The sequence below is a fragment of the Fundulus heteroclitus genome, chromosome 18 (genome assembly GCF_011125445.2).
Source record: "Fundulus heteroclitus isolate FHET01 chromosome 18, MU-UCD_Fhet_4.1, whole genome shotgun sequence".
NCBI classification, from domain to species: Eukaryota; Metazoa; Chordata; class Actinopteri; order Cyprinodontiformes; family Fundulidae; genus Fundulus; species Fundulus heteroclitus.
The window spans coordinates 23802876-23826785 of record NC_046378.1 but is presented as its reverse complement, the minus strand read 5'-3'; the positions used below and the strand labels follow the sequence as shown (position 1 = coordinate 23826785).

The 23910-nt window shown below is 41.4% G+C and overlaps 1 protein-coding gene across 1 annotated transcript; it reads right to left on the bottom strand.

Moving 5' to 3' along the window:
• Positions 1-1124: 1124 nt before the first annotated feature.
• Positions 1125-23329, bottom strand: kpna4 (karyopherin alpha 4 (importin alpha 3)). The gene is made up of 17 exons (XM_036150219.1): positions 23084-23329; positions 18892-18936; positions 18255-18344; positions 15608-15637; positions 15434-15486; positions 13840-13935; positions 13483-13568; positions 9884-9970; positions 9519-9688; positions 9165-9209; positions 8893-9024; positions 7256-7384; positions 6581-6685; positions 6415-6486; positions 5159-5321; positions 4981-5075; positions 1125-3608 (listed from the first exon to the last, which is right to left on the bottom strand). Exons 1-17 carry the CDS (start codon positions 23150-23152, stop codon positions 3513-3515), a joined length of 1563 nt encoding a protein of 520 aa, XP_036006112.1. The 5' UTR covers positions 23153-23329; the 3' UTR covers positions 1125-3512.
• Positions 23330-23910: the final 581 nt, after the last annotated feature.

Below are 23910 nucleotides of genomic sequence, written 5' to 3'. Positions count from 1 at the left end.
AACAAGCATCTCCACAAAGCTCGTCAACAGAAGGAAGCGTGAAAATATCTAGATAGATGGCCGTGTTGACTGGACTTGTGGAAACAGTGGATCAACACAACCAAATCATCCCTGACTGAGAAAACCTCACACTGGACTCCAAGCAATATTTATTATGTGCTTTTCTATTATTCTTCCAGACTCTGGGACATAGATTGTTTTTTTTTTTTTTTTTTTTAATGAAATGCAAACAGTACTTTCATCTGAAAAGATTACTTTGGACCACTGAGCAACAGTCCAGTTTGACAATCGCTTTCCCGGTGTAGGGCAGGATTAACCTGTGCATAGTGGCTCTTGATGCACTGACCTCAGTCCACTCCTTGAGAAGTTCCCCCAACTTCTTGAATGGATTTTGCTTAATCTTCTCAAGACTGCGGTTGTCCTTGTTGCTGGAGCACAATTTCCCCACTATACGTTTTCCTTCCACTCAACTTTCCATCAATGTGCTTGGATACAGCTCTGTGTACAGCCAGCTTTGAGTTTCCAATAATTAACCCTTTCCCAACCTCTTAATTTTCTGAGACCTTGAATTTTTATCATCTGTAAACCCCAATTATTGTATTTCAACTTATTTTCCATCCAACAGATGTGGGATAAGGGAAACTAGCTGCAGCGTGATTGGCCTAACAGTTAAAAACCCCTGCAGGTAAAAACACTGGGTGATTCTGTGTAGGGGGGAAAAAAAGCATGACAACTGCATGGTTTGCCAACCCAAAGTAGGCCATTCTGGTGACGGTGAGCTTTTAAATCCCTCCACCGGGTGCCAGATTGTTAGGTCTCCAAATTACTGACTCTTCCGACTTCTTGCTCATTGGACAAACTCTCATATTTTCACTTTGAACACAAGCCAGCTGGAGACTTTTATATCCCTACTTTTGTCTTGGATGAACATCATGCTAGCCCTAATGCAGAGTTTAGCGTTACAGATTTTTTGGCTGCTTACCAGGCCATCGATTCCCTTTCACACTTGTAAAAGTGCTCTGTGCCACTTAAGTACATGCATACAAATTATGGTGTTGGATAGATCACTTGATTTTTCACAAACATCACACACACACACACACACACCCACACTCAGCCTCTCGGTTTGGGTTTCACTATTTATTTTCATGAAGACAACCTATGCTTTAGCCTTCCTTTCCCCTCCCCCCCAAAAAAAAAAGTTTTTTTAGGCTTCCTCCAATCTTCCAGGTCATAATTTTAAGTTTTGAAACCACTTTGCTAACAAGGAATGCTGCAAAAACAAAAACAAAAAATATTACCCCTATGTTCAACAGAAGGTTTATGAGCACAATGTATAATCATTACTACAGTGTTTGCAGTTAAAAAAAAACAAAAAACAAAAAAAAGGAAGGTTAAGCTTGTACACTTAGCTTGTAGAAGAGCAAAGAGGGGTAAAGGGAGGAGACACTGCAAGGTACTTAAATTACAGCAAACCTGTTCATGGGTTCATTTATTATTCAGGTAAACCCGCTTTGAACAGCTCCAGTCTGACACATGGGACGCCTTTGACTTTGAGAGGAGGGAGGTTAAATCCCCCCCCCCCCCCAAGTCAAGCTGAGATACGTCAGCAGATTCAACTGCTGCTCCTGAAATGAAATAATTATATTCTCAAGTAGCACTAAAAAGTATCATTAGATCACTTTAGAAAGACAAAGACTGTGGCTGAGTGATGCATAATGTAAAGGTTCGTTGGAGGGTGGGGTGGGCGGTTGAAACCCACCAACACTCACCCGGGCCCTCCTTTGCAGTACATGTGCAAAACCATACAGATCATTTAGCAAATTTGACAATAGTGAGGAGAAAGGGGGAAAAGGGACACATGTAACATTTAAGCACAGTATTACTTAAAAGAAAAATTACACTGTATTCACAGCCTAAGGAAACTAAAATACCCTAAAAATAACTGTGCTAGTACATGCAAGGGTTATGATTCACGATCCTACGTAACGTGGCCATCGATTTGTTCTCCTCTGGCGATACTCAAAGCTGTGGCAACGGTACTCCAAAGCTGTGATTATGCTGTAAAACGAAGAAAGATGAGGGGGGGGGGGGGGGGGGGGGGGTTACAAAAGGATGTGGTTGATCATGGTGGTGGAGTCTAAATTTCACAGCATCAAGCCCACGTCTTGTGTTCAGGGTAGGGGGGTTCAGGTTGAAAGGATGGAATATGATGATCGTCATCATCATCATCATTCACCTGTACAGAAAAGCTGTGAAACTAAAAGCTGAAAATAAAATAAAGAAACAAAAATAATAAAAATAAAATAAAAAAAAGGAACACACCGGAGGCAAAAAGAAAAGCCCAAAAGCATCTTAATTCAACGCACTGCTGCTCCTCCACACCTGCCAGAAACAATGTCCAGTGTCAATTAATACCAACGTCATAATTCTGAACAAAAAATATTAATCTTTGTGATGATTTCTCTTTTTTTTTCTTCCTCTTCTTTTTTTCCATTTTCCAAAGTTCTTCCTTTCAGAGATTTGAGGATCGGCCTCATTCAGAAGGCAGAATTGCTTTCCTGCAACCTTTTTGCGTTTAACGTGTTGCGATTCTCTTCAGGTGTTGTCGTCGTTTTCGTATCCCTTCCCTTTCTCTGCATGCGCTCTCACCCAAACTCGCACTCTTCCCAGTCACGCACGCAGCCAAGCGCACACACAAACGCATCCGTCCATTCTCACGCACATGCGCCACGTTCAGTCGGACTCCTAGCCCCGCCCACTGTGGTGAGCCGGGTGAGGAGGAGGGATGGTGGGGGGGTGGTCGCCTCGTTGGAGGAGATGAACCTGGCTCCTCAGCGCTGAGTCCAGACATTCATACGCAATGAGTTCATTCACACAAGTGTCTGATAAACGTGGCCGATTGGGGGGAGGGGCACGTCGTAGGTGGCGCCCCCCCCCCCTCGTGTCGAGAAGACCGCAGAATTGTGATTATTTGTGGTTCATCTCTGTTCATAATTCGATTCATGTCTGCGTTTTTCCCGGTGATATTTTCGAGATGTCGTGATTTCCTATTTTAAATGTCCACGGTCCCCCCCCCCCACCACCTGGACAGACATCCCGGTTCTCTTTTGTGTTTGTCGTCGTTTGAAGAAGTTTTCCCGACGTCGACAGCTCCGATAACACAGAAGTTACGCCGGCGTGTCTCAACGCATTCGATGTAGATGTTTTGCTTCTTTTTTTTTTTTATCCCAAATGTTTGTGTTTGTTTGTTTTTTTTTGCAACATGTAGCCACTCATTCTCACTCGCACCCACTCGCCATCTCAAACTTCATTTGGGCTGGTTCCCCCTGGAATGCCAAATGAAATCCACATATTTTTCTCTCATAAGATGCAGCCATGGATCCCACGAGCCAAGCACAATGGATCGAATTTCTCACACTCGCTCTCTCTCGCTCTCTCTCTCCTAATTGGTTTATGTTGAACAGGGTGCTGCATCGCGAACAAAACTCCAGAATACCCCCAGGTGACGTCTAGAACTGGAAACCCTTGGCTGGCACGTTGGCTGAGTTAAAGCTGAAAGTCCCGCCTTGGATGGCGTCTGGGACCAGGCTGGTGTCTTCGTCAATCTGAGTAAAACAAAAACAACAAAAAAATAAAATAAAAAAATAAACACAGTGTTAACAGAGTGCAGCGTGCAGAGAAACAAAACAACAAGAGCGATCAGGCTGATAAGCGGAGATGCTGGTGAACTGGCATCATAGGGCTCAGAGGAATGCTTAAAACCACTTAAAAATGTAATATTTTAAAGAGTAAAATCACCTTTTGCTTTTATTCAAAAGCGAGTTAGCAATAATAATGCTAATATGTAAGATTTGTTGTGATTTTGCTGCACCTTCCATGAATGGAGAGGGTTTTTTTTCATGAACAGACATTTTCGCACCAGCATATTTATCCTTCAGCCAGCTGACCGACCATGTGCAGCAATAGGTGGGGGAGGGAAATCGTCGCTTTGCTCAAATTTCCTGCCCTTTCTCTGGCCTCTGAGAAATTAGACTAAACTGTAGGAACGGTACGACAAATGATTTGAGCACGTTTTGAAATCATAACTGGAATCAGAATCAGAATGAGTAAATTTGAGCAGCGCAGATGAAGACTTCAGAAAGGTTTTAGCAAATATTTGCACATACACAGAACGTTTTGGTGACATAACCACAGAGGACAGAGATTTCCATTTGAAATGATAAAATCCACATTTAACCCCCACTAAATTCTGGAAAGGTGCAGTCAGCAAGTGGACAGAAGCTTTTCATGAGGAGATTACTATCAGATAGTTACGCCTTTATATACACACAATACTCTTAAAAGCAAAGACGCCCTGGGAAGAGTTTCACTAATCAGGCTTTCCTGTCTAAAACCAATTTCTGTTTCTTTTTTTTTTGGTCTCACTTGTCAATTATAGTTTTGACCTGATTCAGATTTAGTTTTATTAAGCATACAATATTAATAATGAGCCACTTGTTTTTGATAGTAGTAGAAAGCACAATCGAGTAAAGAACTTGTTTTAAGAAGCCAACAAAAGCATCTAAGTTAGTTTAAGGAATGGACAGAAATATGAAAAATGTTGATTAACCCCTGTTAGATGTGTACCTTTTTTCTTAACACTTTTTCCTTCCACTCAACTTGCCATAAAAAGGCATATTCAGTATTCTGGACAACTAGCTATTTCAGCAGATTTAGATCAAATTAAAAGAATGAGTTCTGCCTTTTTCCACCCTAATGTTTGAATTGTGAACATTCACTTTTTTTTTTGTTTAAGGTTTTTTACCTTTTGTTGTTTCTTCCTGGCCAAAAGATTTGTGCAAAGAGTTCAACAAATCTACCTTTGTTCAAATTTTTCCACTTTCAAAGATTACAGGAAGGTTTGTCTCATTGTGAATTGCACAAAGTCATAATAATGAGCATTTCTTTAATAAACCTGTTCACTTTTGTGTCACTTACATCATCAGATGAGAAGTACTGATCTATAATTTCATATGCCAGTTTGTAGATATCTTCGTTTTCATGATTTTGCAGCAGTTCAATTTTTTCCAGCCCTGCAGAAAAAAAAAGGTCAACGGTCATTTATTACACACGACTAAAACAAGAGCTGCCCAGAGATGAGGCTGGCTAAACTTACCTCCACATTCCTCAATGAGATTGGCAATAGTTTCGGCCTCGTCGTCGGCCATCTTCAGGATATTACTGAGGCCATCGAGAACGACTTGCACGACTTGAGCGTCCTTTACTGTGAGCAGGTTGCAGAACGGAGGGATCACCTGCTTCTCTATGAGGTGTGCCACCTGTGGACGACGCATCCAGACAAAGACAGATCTTCATTAATTAATTCTTCCCTTTTGAACTAAATTATATATACACACACACACATTCAAGGTGGTTCTACAGTAAATTAAGGGTAACAAACAACTTACAATTCTCATACCTTTATCAAAAAACATAGGTGCATTTAAATTTATATTAAAATGTTTTTTTTACCCCAATTATGTGTGTGCTTTTTCTTAAATTTTCCATTAACAGGTGTGCATTCAGTATCGTGGTTGTCCATTACTGTCAAATCAGCTGTGCTTGGTGTGCTTGTGTAGGCCATAACATCAGATTTCTTTATTAAAATTAGGATTGGACGATAGGGGTTACAAATAAAATCCCAGATTTTATAATCCTGAATCACATTAATCAAAAAAAATAGATTTCAAAAACTTGCTTTTATTTCAAGCTTTTCATCTGGGAGTTGACCTGAATTTAAAGTGCAACCAAATACAAGCTGTGAAACATGCTTGTAAAACAAGATGGCGGCCCTGCCGTTGTAAACAAAAATATTTATGACATGTCTGCTGCTAGTGGTATGACACAAAGAGCTGAGAACACCTATACAATTTCAAACTACCTATTAAATTAATAAAGTGTCTCGTCTTATGGTAAAAAGGTTTCCTCTTTACATATTTTGACAATATATTGTCCTAAACATATATTCAGCATTGCTGTTCTCTTCATGCAACCCCAATGAAGCCATTGGCGAAATAAAGTCCAGATTTTCAAAAAACAAAATCTTAATAAATTGTAAATTTCAAAAATTGATTAAATCTGTTTATTGCCTAGCCCTAATTAAATTGGTCTCATATAAATTTGAGAAACTGAATTTTGGGCGTTTATTAAATGTAAGCCATAATCTAAGTTAGCAAAAAAGGGCTTAAAAAGGTATCACTGTGTTTCATTAATCTATGCGAGTTGTTTGGAGTAAAATTATTTAACTTTTCAAAGCTCTTCTAATTTAACACAGACACACCTGTAGGCAGTGTTTTGTGATAAAGCTGTGGGTAAAAAAACAATAATGGCAGCCATTATTAGCATTAGCAACAACAATGTAGGATATTTTACCTGATCCTTCCTCCCGCTTATCGTCAGGTTACTGATGGCCCAGGCCGCTTCTTTCTGAGTGCCGAAGTCGCCCTGAAGTTCACACATTCAGCATGAGCAACACATCTGTTGTGTTTTGATTAAATGTTCTTCACAACAGTAAAAAAAAAAAAGGCGTGATTCAAACCTTGTCGAGCAGGTGGATAATCATGGAGACCAGCTTTGCATCAATGACCGCCTGCACCTGCTGCTGGTTACCTGCTGTGATGTTGGACAGGAACCACACTGCCTCCTACAGGACAAAGAGTTTAAACGCAGGAATGAACCCTGATAGGCTGAGCACCTCACACGCAGCCGTTCAGCGTTTAAAGGCTAATAAAACACGGATTTGTGTTTCGGGTTGGATCAGAATCCAGAGGTTGACCCTACAGAGTCGACCTCTGGTAGAGACAGGAGTGCTGTGGGTGGGGAGAGGGTGATTTGAGGCTCTAATCATCGCCCAGTCACAAACAAGGCCTCGTTTTTTAATGACTGGACTCAGATGCACTCCGATATCAGCAAAGATTATTCAGCACCCTTTACTCCTCCGACCCATGATGACACACATTCACACTGACACACACACCTGAACCCCCCCCCATATCTATCACCAACTACAAGTGGCTGTTCTTCTTCACCGTCTTCATCCTCACGAATCTTCTTGATGTGAATTCTTACCATTAGCTGCCTAATCCCCCTATCATCTCTCACACAGCAATCACACCTGCACATAGTCTCAGATTTCATCACTTCCAGGTAAAATGTGTTGTCTGTTTCTAAAAGGTTGTCAGTGTGTGTGCAGTAAAGACGAGAAGCACCTTACCTTGTTGATCTTTTCTTTAGGATGAGTGAGGAGTGATGGGAAGTGGCTGAGGGCGTCACAGTTGAGGACCACCTGCGTCTGTTCGTCCGTTCCGGTCACTATGTTCCCGACGGCCCTGAGGGCTGCAGTCTGGAAGTGGAGAGCAAGCAGGAAAACTTACAAGCTCAGGAGGCGTAGAAGTAAAAGCGGTCTGTAAAAACCTCAACTTTAGTTTTTCCTCTAACAGAAAAAAAGGTGCAACACAGAACGTATAGAAAAGACCGACATGACTGATGCTTTAAGTAATGATATATCCAGTTCTAAAACATTTTATCCTAAATCATGGATGTCCAAATCAAGGAATATTTGTTTTTATCAGAATTTAAGTCCATGACAAACTTGTCTCCTGATATCTGCAGATGCACTGTGAGATTTAACTGCATCTCCAGTGCAGCTGCATACCCCACAGCAGATATTTAAAATTCCCCAGTGTTGCAAAACTGTATTTTAGATAAGATAAGAAACGCCTTTAAGGTATCATGGTAGCTTTAAGTCATGCAGAAGTATCAGTTTCTGTTAAGAAAAATGGAGGCTGCGGTTTCCTGAATGCCAGTGATGAGTTAAGCCCAAGTACCGCTGGTTCACCTTTGATGGTGATTTGTTTTTTTCCCGGACCAGTTTTGAGTGAAAGCCCCTCTTTTCAGTGATTGGCCGCACGGCGAGGAGAAATGAGAAGGTTTTTCAGAAGGTTTCCCTCTTCCAGGCCTTTTTAGGCCTGTCGAATCACTAAAGCGGGCCAAAATCATCCAAGCGAGGAGGAGCTGAGTAGGGCGGGTGAAACCAGGCGGGCCAGTGACAGCTCTACACCATAAACCCCCTCCGTGGACCAAACTGTACACTTGACACAACGCAGTTAGCAAAGTGCTGCTGTCCTGATAACGACCAAACCCACACTGCAAAAACAGAACTAAAAATAGGTACAATTTTCTTAAAATGAGTGTATCTGCCCTTGATTTAAGCATATAAATAAGATGATCTGCCAATAGAATAAGAGTTTTGAACTTAAAATAGGAGCAACTCATCTCCATCATCTTATTTCAAGTGCAGGATGTCTAATTATCTTATTATACTCATTCCATTGGCAGATAATGTTATTTAACTGCTCAAATCTAGGACAGAAACACAAATTTTAAGAACGTTTTACTTATTTTTAGATCCGTTTTTGCAGTGCAGACACTGGACTGCTGCGCTCTGTCCTCAACCCAACATTAAGGCGTCATACAGCTTGGAGGTTTGTAGCCAATGACTGCAGAAAGTTGGCAACCTCTGCGCTCTGTGTTCCTTAGCATCGGCCGATCCATCTCTGCGATTTTAGTTATCGTCGTTCTGAATATCTCCCACGTTCTTATAAACACCACTAGCCTGTGGAATATGTAGAGGCGAAATATCCCGACTGGATTTATTGGACAATGGGCATCCTCCTGATAACGACCCGTACTTTATCAAATGTTTGTAGAAGCAGTCTGCGTGCATAGGAGCTGGATTTTATAAAGCTGTGGTCATGAAGTAATTATTTATATGGCTGAACGGATACTTTTGGCAGCATAGTTTATAGGATTGGAACTTGATCAACATCCCATTCCGTTTCCTCCTCATACCTGAACTTTGACTTCGTGATGACTGAGCAGCGGTACCAGGTGAGGAACAATGCCAGAGTCAATGACCATTTGGATCTGCTCATTGCCAGCGTCAGTCAGGTACGACAGGGCCCAGACAGTGTCCACCAGGATCTGGACAGAACCCAAAAAAAAAAACAGCACGGTTAAAACAGGCTTGTCTCTTCAGCTCTCCCTGACCTGTGCTGCTGTAACAGAAACCCATCTGTGACCAATCCAAGGTAGAAAAACAATAATTTCTGTTGTGTACTTACACTGACGTCAGTGTGATGGATCAGCACACAGAGAGCAGGCAGGATCTGAGAAGAAATGATGCCATTAGTGACCCAAAAAGCTTTGATTTTAACATAAGACGCATCAGGCTCCTTGCATAAAAAAAAGCCTCATTAGCACCGAATCCCCTTCAGTTTTACACGAAGCTCTGAAATGTAATCTTTCTAAAGCTGCGGATTAATCAGATTAAGACCTCAGAATTTAACACAGTCACCTTTTGCGGGATTTCTCAGATAAAAGCAATCCCTCCAAAACATTTCTACCAAAAAAACAAACAAAAAAACAATCCCTTCCTGAAAACAGGCACTAAAATAGCTGCTTATATCTCCACACACCTCTTGGATCGTCTCCATTGGAGGTGGAGGGTCCTTGTGGCGGCACAGGTTGACCATGACCCACGTGACGTTGCGGAGGAAGGTGATGGGGATGGAGGGACTGATGAAGGACAGCAGGGGCTTGACCACTCCCAAGCTGATCACGTAGTCTCTGCACTGTGGACCGTCACCTGAACACATGGGACAGAAAGCCCAAAATAAACCAGCAGATATGATGCAGACGGGTTGTTTCGGCTTTCAAGCGCCCTTCCTGCCGACCTCACTTATCAACCATTAAATGCTCGTTACCCCCATCGAGACGAAGCGTTAAGATACATTATTCATCCCGGCAGTCAGAGAAGGACGTGAAGTCAGTGGTTACTCACCGATGATGTTTCCCAGGGCCCAGACGGCCTGTTCACACACATTCTGATGAGGAGAGTGGAGCAGCCTCAAGAACAGCGGCACAGCATCTTCACAAAAAGAACAGAGACGGTGATACAGACATCGTGCAGACAGAGCTCCAGACACACACCCTGCAGAAAAATGATAAAAGTCTGCAGTAAAAACCCTTTAGATGCAGCAGGTTTTCTTCACATGTTTATGTCTTATAACACGTTTCTGCAGAGGAGAACAGAAGGGTCCCTGAAGTCGACCAGTTTCAACAGACTTTGATTAGAAGCTGGGTTCAAGGTCTTTTGGAAGACCCTTCCTTAGTCCTGTACACTTTCTGCAACATAGGCACACAAATGAGGAGTTTGCATCCCTAAATATAAACTGCGAGTAAGATTTTAAGCAGGCTGCATAATAGAAAGCGTATCTCTACCTTCCTCAGACACAAGTGTTGATTATCTGTAACTAATGAGCAGCCTGCAGTGTTTCAACATCAGATTTCCCCAGTGGGTTCACTAAGAACCTCAGGCCGACGCAGCACAAAAACAACAACATCAGTACTAGCAGTGCTTCCTGCAAAAAATAAATAAATAAATAAAGTATTGTGCCATGTAATGAACGTTTTAACTCTCCAGGTAAAAATGTATCAGCTACTTTTTAATTAATCTGCTGTAGGTTTAGCTACAGCAATTATCCAATCAGAGACTCTAAACTACTTAAAGCAAGATCGTGTAAATCAATACATGTTTTACAGGGTTTATCCAGGTTTTTAGGGAGTTAATTTAACAGCGTTAAATGCACACATTTTTTCTATTTAAGATTTATATTAATAGCAGAAGAAAAAAAAAAAAAAAACACGTAATATACACAACTCATCTAAAACGGTCAAACAAGGTAAATTCAATTATGAAAACCTGTGATGATGATTATGACCGACACCAGGGTATTTACACCTGGATTACTACATTTTAACACGCATCGAATATTTTTCAAAGCGTCCGGAGTCTAAACGGTCATGTCGCATTTTACGGTCTTTCACATCACTCTGCCGTCTCTCGCTACACATCCACACACAGTAGTCGCTCCATAGAAGACCATTGTCCGCAGTTTTATTTAAATACTTTCTTTTTTTGTTCAATAAATTTATTGAACACCTGTAGAAACGATTACATGCATAACCATAGTATGAACAGCCGCCTCATAAAAATCTGATTTGAGCGGAAAAATCGAAAATGAGCATCAAGACCTGCAGTGTGAACGTAGCCTAAAACATACATGTTGCTAGGCAACCACGATCACCATGGCTTTCAGACAAACAAAGTATATTGATACTCTTGATGTGCTAGAGAACGATTGCACCACCAAAAAAAAGTCGCTGCTGTCAGGATCGACCCGTATGAGGTAGATGGTGCAGACAAACTGCCTCCGGTATCTTAATACGACAAAGTTAATTAGTGAACACGCAGAGTACCTACACAACGAAGGAGCGTTGAGGCCTGAAATCCACGGACGCACACCATCAGTGTTTTATCAGCTTTGCAAAGAACGTTTGAACTCATGTGAATAACAACTGACTGGCAAAGTAAGTAATAACACCTTAATGTCCCTCAGCTTGCAGACACAGGCTACATCAGCTAAGCTAATTTGTCTAGTGTTACAGAACCCAGGAAATCGTTATGAAGCGAGCAGGTACACCAATGATGCCAGTATCACATCATCAAAACTGACGACGAGGACATTTTTGATGACATTCTGAGGCGTGCCAAAGTAACTAAAAGCTCAAAGCTACAATGTACTGCAGGGGACCACACAGGCAGAGCGAGTGTTTAGCATAGCGTAGCTAAGGCAAGCACAGCAGACACAAACTAAACCGTGAACAGAATAATTAGCAGAACAAAAGCATTTAAAAGCAGAGTCTTGACGTTTTCTATGGCTGATCCTTTATAGACAACGTTTCCATGTCAGACTCACAGACACTCAGCCCTCAACTACAGTTCTTTGTTTTTTTCCTGATTTTTGGGATGTAGTGAAAACTATGCTTTGCCGAACCGTGTACACGGCTGGAACGTCCTTTCACCCAACATGAAATAACCACAGCAAGCTTTATAGAACGTGAAAATAAATAGCTTATCCAGCCATTTCTGAAGCAATTCTACCTACCGACATGGCGGTACGACATCACATGAGAACTATGCATACCACACAGTCCAGTGACTGCTGATGTATTGTCTTTCCCTATTCAAGACCCAAGAAATTTAATTAAATCTAAAGCCCCAATGAAAAAAAAAAAAAAAAAAAAAACATTCAACATATTCAGAAAACATTCAGGTTTTAGGACCCAGAAGAAACTTATCAGTTTGTCAAAAGCTGCCGGTTTAGAGTCTAGAAAAAAAATCTCTCTGCTGTCTTTTGGTTATAAATCTAATTTCAGAAGAGCCACAGCCTAAAAAGCTAAACAGAAGCATCTACTTTTAATTTAGGTGAAGCCACTTTTAAAGTGTAACCAACATTTTAAAACAACTAAGAGTTTCTGTCAGTGTTTCTGAAGTTTTAAATACTCTCGATGAGACACCAGCCAACATTTTGGAGTGAGCAGAGTGTTTTCAGCAGCACAGAGTAACAATGGGGACTCTCCACCACCTGTAGCTACAAACTCTGTTATCCAGGGGGAGCTCAAAGTAGAGCCGCTGCTTCTCCGCATTGAAAGGAGGCAGCCGGGGTGATTTGGGCATCTGTTTAGGATGCCCCCCCTGGGCGCGACCCCATAAAGGTTTTCCAGGCGCATCCGACTTGGAGGAGACCCACAGGGAAGACCCAGAACTTGTTGGAGGGATTATACAATCATATTCAGTAAATTATAACATGAAAATTACTTTTAAGCAAGTATTAAACACTTTTCATTAAGCCATCGTTTATGTATTAATTTAAACTTTACTGGTTTGATGTGATATTATAATCTTGAACACCATGTTTTCATTAAATGCAAGCAAAAATCTTCATTAACAGAAATAAAGTCTTTAAAACATCAGTCTGTGAGTAATTAATCCATACTGTGTGTTTAGTTAACTGTGTAATTGAATCAAACTGACTTTTTGGCAATAATAATAATAATAATAATAATAATAATAATAATAATAATAATAATAATAATAATAATAATAATAATAATAATAATAATAATAACAACAACAACAACAACAACTTTATTGATCTCACAATGGAGAAATTTACAGTGGCAGTGGGCTGCCACTGTGCGCCACCTGGGGAGCAATCTGGGGTTAAGGGTCTTGCTCAGGGACCCAGAGTGCAGGCAGTGGGGATTGAACCGGGTACGTCAAACCTTCTCATAGCGCAAACGCGCTGCTCTAACCACTAGGCCACCACTCCCCCCTTATTATACACTAATACATTAAATATGACCGTATATCCTGTCTGGCCAGGGGTCGACTTGGTGTCCCCCACAACAAGCAGGAGGATGTTGGAGGGGAGAAAGATGTCTGGGTTTCTTTCCTGGACCTTTTACCCCCACGTTCTTTGATGAGTGGTAGACTATGGATGGATGGATTGCTTTTATCTGAGTGAGTGGACTTACTGGACTGAACCACAGCTTGGGTTTGCTCCGAGGTACCCGACGCGATGTTGGTTAGAGCCCAGGCTGCTTCGAACTGGAGAGACGGGCTGCAGGAGAATAAAACGGACCGATTGAGGTGCGATCGGGCCGCAGAGTTCAACAATACCGTTATGCTGATTAGTCATTCACCTTCTGGGGTAAAAACTAGATCACATTTACATAACGGCAACACTATTCAGATGTGCGGCGAAGCCCTACCAGCTCATCTGCCCAACATCGAACAGGATCAAGGAATGACTTCGACTATAATTACCACACATTCAAGAAAAATAAAGCATGAGTCATTGCTGCAGGCGGACAGAACTGCAGCTAGCTTACTTGTCATCTCTGTCCAGGCAGTGGACCAGGATAGGAAGGATCCCAGACTTAATCAGGTCATCTATGGGAGGATTACGGTCACTGGATAACAGCTTCCTGCAAAAATATAAAGGAAACATCAGAACATGGCAACCCTAACAGGGGGAAAAAAACCTGCACATACAGAGAAACAGCTAACAGAACCAGCAGGGTCCATCTTGTTCCCAGTTTAGCTTCACTTTAGCGACCGTTTGGTCCCGTTCCAACCCCCCATACGTTGCCACAGAGCACAAGTTGGTGCAGGTGAACGCAGAAATGTTTGCATCAGACGCTGAATCAAGGCTTGGGACACTAAAAATTAACTAAAATATTAGGTTTGTGTAACATTTAGGCAGAATTATTATGGTAAGTTGAAGCAGCTCATTGCAGGAGATAATTATGTTAAGATTGATGGAGGTGTGATGAATGGTGGCCAACGCAGATAAAGGATCAGAATCACAAACACCTGAAATCAATTGAACTTTTAAACATCCTCTTTGCAACTGCAGTTATAAGTAGAGCTGCAAAAAAAAAAATAATCTAACATGCTGAATATCAGCATGACAGGACTTAAAACGATAAATGTGCATCACTTGTGAATTAAATCTCCCCACAATAAATGCTGACACCAGCATTAAATATTAATAGCCAAGATTAAAGATTATGGAAAAATGATGGAAACAGTGAAGACAAAAACAAGAAGAGTCCATAAAATGTGAGCCACTCACTGCTGAATTAATTGTTGCAGTACTGATTTGCTAAAACAACAAGCCTGTCAAGTAAAAAATGTAATTATTTGAAAACGCTCCCTAAACCATTGTGCATAAATCTAATGTTCTGTCCAACAATATCTCTCAGCAGCTAGAAACCCTAGTCTACGTTATGAAAAGCATTATTAAACACAGCCTGCTCCATAAGCTATACGGCTATAAAGCTGTCCGTCTGCAGCTCAAAAGAACAAATAAACAAGAATGAAAGATGAAAAATAAACCTTTTCCCCGCACTGCAGCTCTCAGCAGAAACTGGGAGCAGAGTTGGCCTTAACCAACAGCAGCACCAAATCAGGAACAGCACAGCTATGATGCAATTAATTAAAAGTATCACAGGAAGAAAAAAATAAATAAAAGGCGTGGAATATAAACAAGATCAATACATCCATGAATTTTGGCAGCTTTCAGCTCCCTTCCAGTGGGCAGCGAGATGGAGCCACATGGCCCCTTCCAACATCCATTAAACAGACAAGGCCCACTGCTGAAGCACAGCGGCGGTCTCCAAATGCGGAATCAGCAGCTTATAAAGACACCTGTGAGCCAGATGCGAGTCATTATTACAGCCAAGCTAAGACTCTTCACATCCCAAAGAAAACCTCATCAGTGAAGTCGCCACTTGCTGTAAATCCTGTTTTTTTTAAAACCATAACGTGCAACATGTGTTTCCGATGTCAGAAACATAAGCTTGACACACATTACAAACATAAATCCTAAAATATTTTTATCTAGCTTTCAGATTTCTGCAGCAACAGATAATAATAAACCCTGTAGTTTAATGCAGACAGACATGAGGCGCGTTTCCTTACCTGGCAGCCTGAACGGCGCTCAGCTGGATGCCCTGGTTATCACTGGTGGCATTCTGCAAGTCAATGTGGCAAACTTGTTTAAAAACAAACAACTACATTCAATTTTAAAATGAAAAAAAAAAGGCCTAAAATGCACAACGCAGAGATGTGTAAAAAGTAAAGAAACTGACTTACTTGAACTATTGTTTCGAGAGAGGTGTTTTGCTGCAAAAAGAAAAAACAGCAGAAGTTAGCTTCAAGAGGTTTTAAATGTAATACGTAACCGATTAACCCTAAAAATGACAGGAGGAAGCTCAAAGGGGCCATTATGAAAAAAGGTAAATGGTTCCTTTCCTGGCAAACAGACTGTGAACAAAGAAGGCCTCTTGTCTTTTTGCATGTTACAACCTAATGAGTATAAAAACGGCTGACGATGGACCGACCCGGAGGAGGGAAGAGACGTGTTTTAGGGACAGAGAAAGTCACCGAACCAATCAGTGGATGCATCATGACACTCAGTGACGTGTGTGAAAAGCATATATTCAAAGTTTTCCATCAATAGATGCTTTCTATACTACAGTTCAACATCTGCAGGCAACTTATTGTTCCCTTTATCGTATTTTTAGGACTAAAATCGCAATCTTTTTCATTGTTTTGCTGATCAGGGCCGACGTATATAACGTTTTTAAATTGCTAATTCATACTGACCAACACGAACCAAGTAGTAAACATTACCGTCCGCAGCTACAAGAGGAGCGCTCCAGGCTTGTGAAAACTAAATGCAGCTTCTGTACCATCTAAAGATTTATTGAAATGTTAACTTAGACTGAACACGTTTAGCCTTTTCAGCATGCGTTCACGCAGCAGAGCGTTGCGTGGTGCAGCTCGAAGGAGGAGTCCAGACCGTGACAGAACTCTGTCCGTGAAGCTAGTAACAGCTAGCATTAGCTTATGCTGTCCGGGCAGTTTATAACTTCACTGATGCACGTTCAAGAGCTTTACTGAGCTTTCTATGTTGCTCTCAAACATCCGTGTCGCACTGTTAGCTTAGCATGTAGCACTGTAACGCCCACGGTCTAATTTCAGCATAACGGGACGATTTATATTCCGGAGTCCAATAAATATTGCAATTATCAACCGACCTTGAATGTGATCTCTATTAGGTTGGCTGCTGTCTGTCAGGGTATTGGTCAATTTGCACCTTCAGCAATTTGTAGACCAACTTCATGCATTTCATTTAACTGCTGCAAATCTATTTACTTCTCCTGCTAGTTCAGTATTATCTGTGAATTGTTGCAAATAATCACATTTCACCTATGATTGGATTTACATTTAAATAATGACACCCTTTTCCCACAAGTTACGGTTCTGGTCCCTGTTTGGATCACAACTCTTATTAAAGGTTGAAAGATCTTTAGCCCAGATGAACCCAAAAGATCCACCAGAGACTTGCTGCTGGATCAAGTCAGGCATGATTCGACACATTGTTTGATACCATCTAATTTTTGTACAAAACTACAATCCTAAAACAGTAAATCTGCTGTCTCTGACCCTCAGACACTTCTGTGCCCAAATGTTCTGAAACTACAACACAAGAAGCACGACCATTAGCATCATTTAAACTTGAATCATAATGGAGGTAGCTTCATTCTTTGCTAAAAATAAGAAAAACAGTTGAGAAAGAGTAAAATAGTTCATTCAGGAAACATTTCACACCCACAAAAAAAAGCACAGATTGGGGGTGACATTTTTTAATTTTGTTTCAAAAACCATCTGTGAATGAAAAGCTAAAACATATGTCTGTCAGAGATGATAACTACTGCATTACTGTAGCCTGCCTTCACTTTCCCCAACAGCAATTACAAGGCCCCCCTAATGCCTTTCACCAAGTCGGACCAGCAGGCTGTGCCTGATATACTGCTGAAAGGAGCCCGCTCTGGACCAGCCTTCAGCACCGTGAAGTAGTTACAGTGATTGAATCTCAACAGCCGAGTGGACATTTTAATCTGGCAATGCCACCAAACCCAGAGACCTTTGCCGAAAGACGGGGGTTTTGAGTCATCTTTTTCCTCTGACGTTTTTAGTACGCCACAGGCGGCCCTGATGTTTGCCCCGACCGCATGTTCTGACAGACGGCTGCTGCCTTATAGAGAGGACCCAAGATTATACAGCAAACTATAAAAAAAAAAAAACTGAAGATCAACATTTGGCCAGCACATTATCAAAGGATGCATGTAAATAGTAGATATTGTTACCCCCATTTTCCTCACTGTCATTTTGTGAGCTTCAGCAGCTCGATCATCTAAACCCAGACCGACTTTGGACTTAACTGTCCTTTACACCCAGTCAAACTGGGCAAAGCTACCACTGCCAGGCAGGGCTAATGGTTGTGACTTAAAATATCACAGCCTGCTGAATTTTGCAGCCAAGCCGTCCTTTTTGGTTGCAGTATTAGACACTTCAGCTGCAAAAACTATTTGATATAGTGTGCAACTCTGGTACAAATTCATATTCCTTATTGAAAGTAATACCTAGGAACCGTTCACTTTGAATGGATCAAACTAAACAAAAATATTGACCCCAAAGGATCAATTTGGGAATGAAACAGGTAGGCAGATCTTCCCTCTACACCTCTAAGGCTCTAAATATCATCCCCAGACCCACAGAGAGTTTAATCTGTTAAAAAGCCCAAGGTCCCGTGAGATTGTGTTTGATCAGGAATTCATTCACAGAGTATCAAAAAAAAGAGCCTCACTGGAGCAACAAGATTCTGTCTATTACATATGACGTCTGAAAATGATCGACAGATATTTAGTTAATGTAAAACAACAAAAAAACGTACCGCTCTGAAATCCCCATCGACATCAGAGTCCTCGCAGATGTCTTCGTGGGGCACGTTTCTCCTCTTCAGAAGGTGCTCGTCTCTTTTGTGCTGTGGCATAGGAAGCAGGCGAATTACTTTATAGACACTCCTGTGTTTTCATGAAGTTATAAATCAGAGAGTGTGGATCACTACAACAGGATACCTTTCTGGTCATTGCATTGTGTACAGCACATTTATTTAGGCAGCTCTGTAATTTAACAATAATTCAGCTAATTAAAACGAAAGAACTACAGAGAGCAGATTTGGCAGCAATAAAAGAGTTTTCTGGTATAACAGCAAAAAATATTTCAATTAAAACTGCTAAAAGAGACTGGAAAATGATTTTTTACAAAGTTTAACAGAATATAATAGCAGCTGTTAAGGTGAATGGGGACTTGTAGACTTCATTCATGTGTAAAGCGGGTACAGGCCAGTTTGTTGTGTCTTTTGAGCGTTTGCTCAGAACAGAAATGGCTCTGGGGGGGAAATAACTATTTTCCAGCCTGTTTGTGTGTGTTTAGAGGGATTTGTATGTCTTCCCAGACGACGGCAGTTCAAATAAGCGATGGCTAACTGGGTAGGTATAGCGGATGAGACAATGTGACCGAGTTATTACCTTCCTGAGTTCCACCACCACCTCGGTCCGCTGTCGTCTCATGGTCTGTAGGAAACATATGAAGATTAGACGAGAAAAATATAGACACAAAAACACTGATCATTGCTCAAATATAAGCCAATATGTACCAGCCTAACTTAATGCAAGTCAGCTTCCGTTACTGCAAAACCAAGGTTAAATATGCACATTTTAAGTAATCTACATTTTTATTTATACCTCTGCCATTTCCTGTTGACATTTGTTGTAAAAAAAATATATACCAATAGTCTGCATGGACCCATTAAAAAGGTCTGTGATGTGCATTTTAAAACTCATTATTCCAGCTTTACTAAAAGCATATGTTTGTTAGCTTTATTATGTTTTACCAAGATGACATTATGCTGAGGTACACCTTAAATATGTAAATATATTGTTGCATTGAGAAAGAGAGAAATCTTAGGCCCATTTCTAACAGGCAGAGGTCAACTGCAGGTTGCAGAAATGGCCTCCTGTGCTGGCAGTTTCAGTAATGGACCCGAAGGAGTTTGTCTGTAAATGTGTAATATATACATATATATAGGTCATATGTGACGCACTAATAGATGTTCATTTGCTCTTTTTCTCCTTTGATTCTGTGGCTCTTCCTGCAGACTTGATATCCGAAAGGGAAATTTACTTTCATCCGAAACAAATTGAGTTTGAATTGTGCAACAAAACTTCCAAGTTCCCAACTACATGAGAAAGATTTACACTGCATTTGTATTTTTAAGAAACAAAACCTTCTAAGCACAGATATGCAACAAGTATATTTAATAAAAACTTTAAATACAAAATTTTGAAAACTGGGAGATGGGATGTTTCATTTAGTTTGAAATATTTTTGTTATCACTATAAGCATGAATTTCTATGATATGTCTCCACAGCAAAGCCTGACAAGAAGCAACACATAAAAATACCAGTTATCAAGTTAAAGGTAGTCAATGATATTTACTCATTCTAACGTTAACGCAACATTGTTTCCGCCAAGGTTCCCATTTCAAAGTAAAAAAAAAAAAAAAAAAAACTTATGGTTGCTCTTTTGGTTCTAAAGTTTTTTAACGAGAATCCAGAGAAAGTGACAAATAGCTAAAATCAAATGTTAAATTCATATTATATAGATTCATCACACAGTGTGATATATTTCAAGCCATTATTTCTGATACGTTTGGTGGTGACGATAATGAAAACCCAATATTCAGTGTCTCAAATAAAAAGAATACAGCATAAGATAATTTAAAAAATAATATTTAAACTGATATATCAGGTTTCTCAAAAGTGTTTCCTATGCACTTAGTTGGACATGAATTACTGGATCAATGCAACGTCGAGAGAATCAGCCTGTGGTTCTGCTGAGGGCCAATGAAGCCTTTGATAGCGGCCTTCAGGTCATTTGCATCGTTGTGATCCTCTATGGGGTTGAGGTCAGGCGAGTTTGTTGGCCAATCAAGCACAGTACCACCACGGTCACTGAACCGGCTTTTGGTACCTTTGGCAGTGTGGGCTAATACCAAGTCCTGCTGGGAAAGTTTTAATCAGCATCTCCAAAAAAACAAAAAATAAAACAACAACAGTGGACCAACACCAGCAGATGACACGACATCCCAGGATCATCACCAACTATGGAAACTTCACATTGGGCTTTAAGCCACGTGGATTCTGTGCCTCACCAGTCTTTCTCAGGACTCTGGGACCTTGATTATTAAAAGACTTCAAGCTTTGCTTTACTCGCCGACTCCAGCCTCGGTCCACTCCACAAATTCTTGAATGGATTTTGCTTAATCCTCTCAGGGCACGGTTATCCCTGTTGCTGCATGTTTTCCCACCACACATCTTCCTTCCACTGAACTTTCTAAGACTATGCTATAACCCTTTCACAACAGTGAAATTCTCTGAGACTGCATTTTGGGTTTTCATCATCTTTAAGCTATAATCAGACATTACAAGAAATATTAGAGGCTTGGAATATTTCACTCGGTGAAATTAATCTGTATTTTATACGAGTTTCTCTTCCTGAAATGAGACAAAACATCAAACTTTCGACAACATTCACATTTTTAGCGGCATCACTACCAAGGCACTTTTTTATTTGGTTAAATACAAAATAGTGTGAAAAGGCGACATAATCACTACACGCACTCCGATTCAGTCATTAATTGAGTCTTCAATGTCGTTCTTTTCAGCCACCGTGGGCACACCGACACAGAACCAGATTCAGATGGAAGATTCTTCGTATTTAAAGAGTTGTTCCTTTCCACTGTGGCCACAAGCTTGCTCGAGTCAGGAACTGATGCAAAACGAACACGACACGATCAACCAGCCACAGACTGGAGACGTGTTTGCTGCAAAGTCAACGACTAAAATGATTCAATCAGCTGATAAGGTTTTACCAAACCCAACTACCGGCGGCACTATATTCTCGCTAGGATTGATTACGGATGCATATAACGAATTTGAATCTGCATATGACTGTAGGATTCATTTGTTTACAGCATTTAACACATTTTGGAACTGTTTTTACTGTAAATCGTCTTAATGCAGCACTTGTTGTGAATATGTGTTATTTAATCAAACTGTCCTGCAATGAGAATCTCACAGCAGCTCGTATCTATCGTATCGTATGTTGGTGAAGATTCTCAGTCGTCCAGGTCACGATCAATCCAAAAAAGGTTCAAAAACAAAAAACAACTGGACTTCGATTCCAAAGCTAAAGACGTTTTGCTTCCCATCCAGGAAGCTTTCTTACTCCAGACATTTTGAATTGAGAAAGCTTCCTGGACGGGAAGCAAAACGTCTTCAGCTTCAGAAAAGAAGCTCGTATCTAGTCCGAAGTTCAAGTATCGGCTTACATCAAACCGAAAATTAAATGTTTTTCTCATGATCAACGAGCTTAAATTAGGGCTGGATCACGCTGAGAGGGGGGGGGGGGGGGTTAAATACGATGTGCACAAGTGCATTTGTATCTGCAGAATCCTCGGCACTGAAGCTGATTGCGCAACTGATGAATTTCAGCGCAACTACGAAGCACAACACTGGATGCAAGGAAGTTGCCTCACTGTCCTGTATTGAATTCAGCCATGTGTGACTAAACTCTGGAGCACTTTAGCATGCCTGTAATGGCATTTAAACAGCAAATACATTTTTTTTTTTTGGTTCATGGTCCGGCTGCTTGTTTGGAGATAACGAAGGGTGTGTTCGGCATTTACGTGCCTCTACGTATATCTCAGGTTAAAAGACGACACGAACCTTGAGGCCCGTCTCGCTAACTGCAAGTACTTGTCAGACAGGATGTAGGACCACACGCCTCGAGTGAGCCCACCTCCACAAATATCGATACCCGCCTGCAGCCTCCATGAGACCCTGACACGCCGGGCTGACTGTAAATCACCTGGAAATGTAGTGACCCGACATCGGCTAGCGTGTGTGTAGCATTCATCTGTCAACCATTGGATTCCGCCTGAAAAAAAAGTGGGCGCCCCGAGTTTAAAGCATAAGCGGTTTTTAAACACGTAGTCAAAAAAATAAATAAAAAATAAAGATTCACAACTGACTTTACGGCAAGGTAACAGGGCAGCCGGGACGCTGACTGGTTTCCGCCATTGTTTTTGATTATCGGGACGGGGGATGGGTGGAACTGCAGCTAGCAGCGGGCTAAGCAGGCTAGCCTGCTGCGGTGCTGAAATTACGTTAATCTACTGCCGTGCTAACGAAGCAAGTAATATAATAATCACGTCCTGATAGTTAAGAAATAAGTTGACTATATCAGCTTTTAAACAAACCGTTTACATTTGACACCGGGCAAAAAAGGAGTGGGGGGAAATGATATGCTTCAGTTGAGCTAGCTAGTTAGCTAGCCAGCTAGCTAGCGTGCCCCCCCCCCACCCGCGGGCCTAGCTCACCCAGCGGCTTTTCTGACATGTTTAACGAGCAGCGCGGTCCGCCGGGGTAACGAAGCCAAAAACCCGAACGGGGAGACCGCCGGGCCGAGGCCAGCGCTCTCCACCGGGCTTTATGTGAAGGGCCCCGGCCGGGCTCACGCTACAGAGTTCCCCGTTGAGTGGGAATTAGAAACGACGTCACAGCAGAGCCGAGAGGCAAACGCTGGCCGTGAACGCAGCAGCAGCGGCGGCGGCGGCGGCGGCCGTTAAGCGGAGACTCCTATCTGCACAACTTTTACCTCCAAATCTCGGCCCTTATTCTTGAAATTCTTCAGCCGCTGGTTGTCCAGTTTCTCGTTGTCGGCCATGGTAGCGGTTGTGGGCAACGTTGGGTACAGTTGGGCTCTGGAGTTTAGCTGGTGAGCTACTACCACCGTTTCTGGTTCCCTTTTCACAGCCTTTCGTTAGCAGACTATTTTTTGCTGCTGTGTCCGCGGTGCATACTGGGAGGGAATGCCGGGTGGTGGAGGAGGGCAGCCTCGCTCTGGCGTAGAGGAAGGGTGGGGAAATCCCCCTCACTCTCATTGGTTTCTCCGCTCACGTCGGAGTGCTGGGAACGCCACACCTCACTCACCCACAGGCAGCGGGCATGCGATCATATTCATTAATGTGAAAACATCCATCCATTTTCCTACAACCTCTCTAGATTAAAACATTTGCGAAAACAATAAAATAAACAGGTGAATCTAAATTGTAATAGAATAAGAAAGTTAATTTATTTCAGTAATTAAAGACAAAAAGTTCATCTCATGCATTTATGACATGCATGGTGATGTATTTCGCCTTTTTTCCTGTTAGGTCTGATGAGTGTTACCTACATTAGGGGTGTCCAAACTTGTCAAAATAGTCAAGTCAAAACTACTTGAGGGCCATAAAAAATAACTTTCAAAAAACAAAGTGATCAATAAATTATATTGTAGGGTACTATTAATTTTTTTACTTGCTCCCCACAAAATGAGGATGCAATATTTAAATTAAACAAATAGTCAGATTTTCTGGAGGAAGGAGATTTGATAATAATTACTGATTCCAAACTCGAAATATACAGTATATATATACAGTATAT

Coding starts and splice junctions, on each gene's coding strand:
- kpna4 (XM_036150219.1), bottom strand. CDS start 23,152: ATGGCCGACAACGAGAAACTGGACAACCAGCGGCTGAAGAATTTCAAG. Junction 13,936..15,433: donor AGCGCCGTTCAGGCTGCCAG/GTAAGGAAACGC, acceptor ATATTTTTGCAG/GAAGCTGTTATCCAGTGACC. Junction 7,385..8,892: donor ATCACGAAGTCAAAGTTCAG/GTATGAGGAGGA, acceptor CTCCACTTCCAG/ACTGCAGCCCTCAGGGCCGT.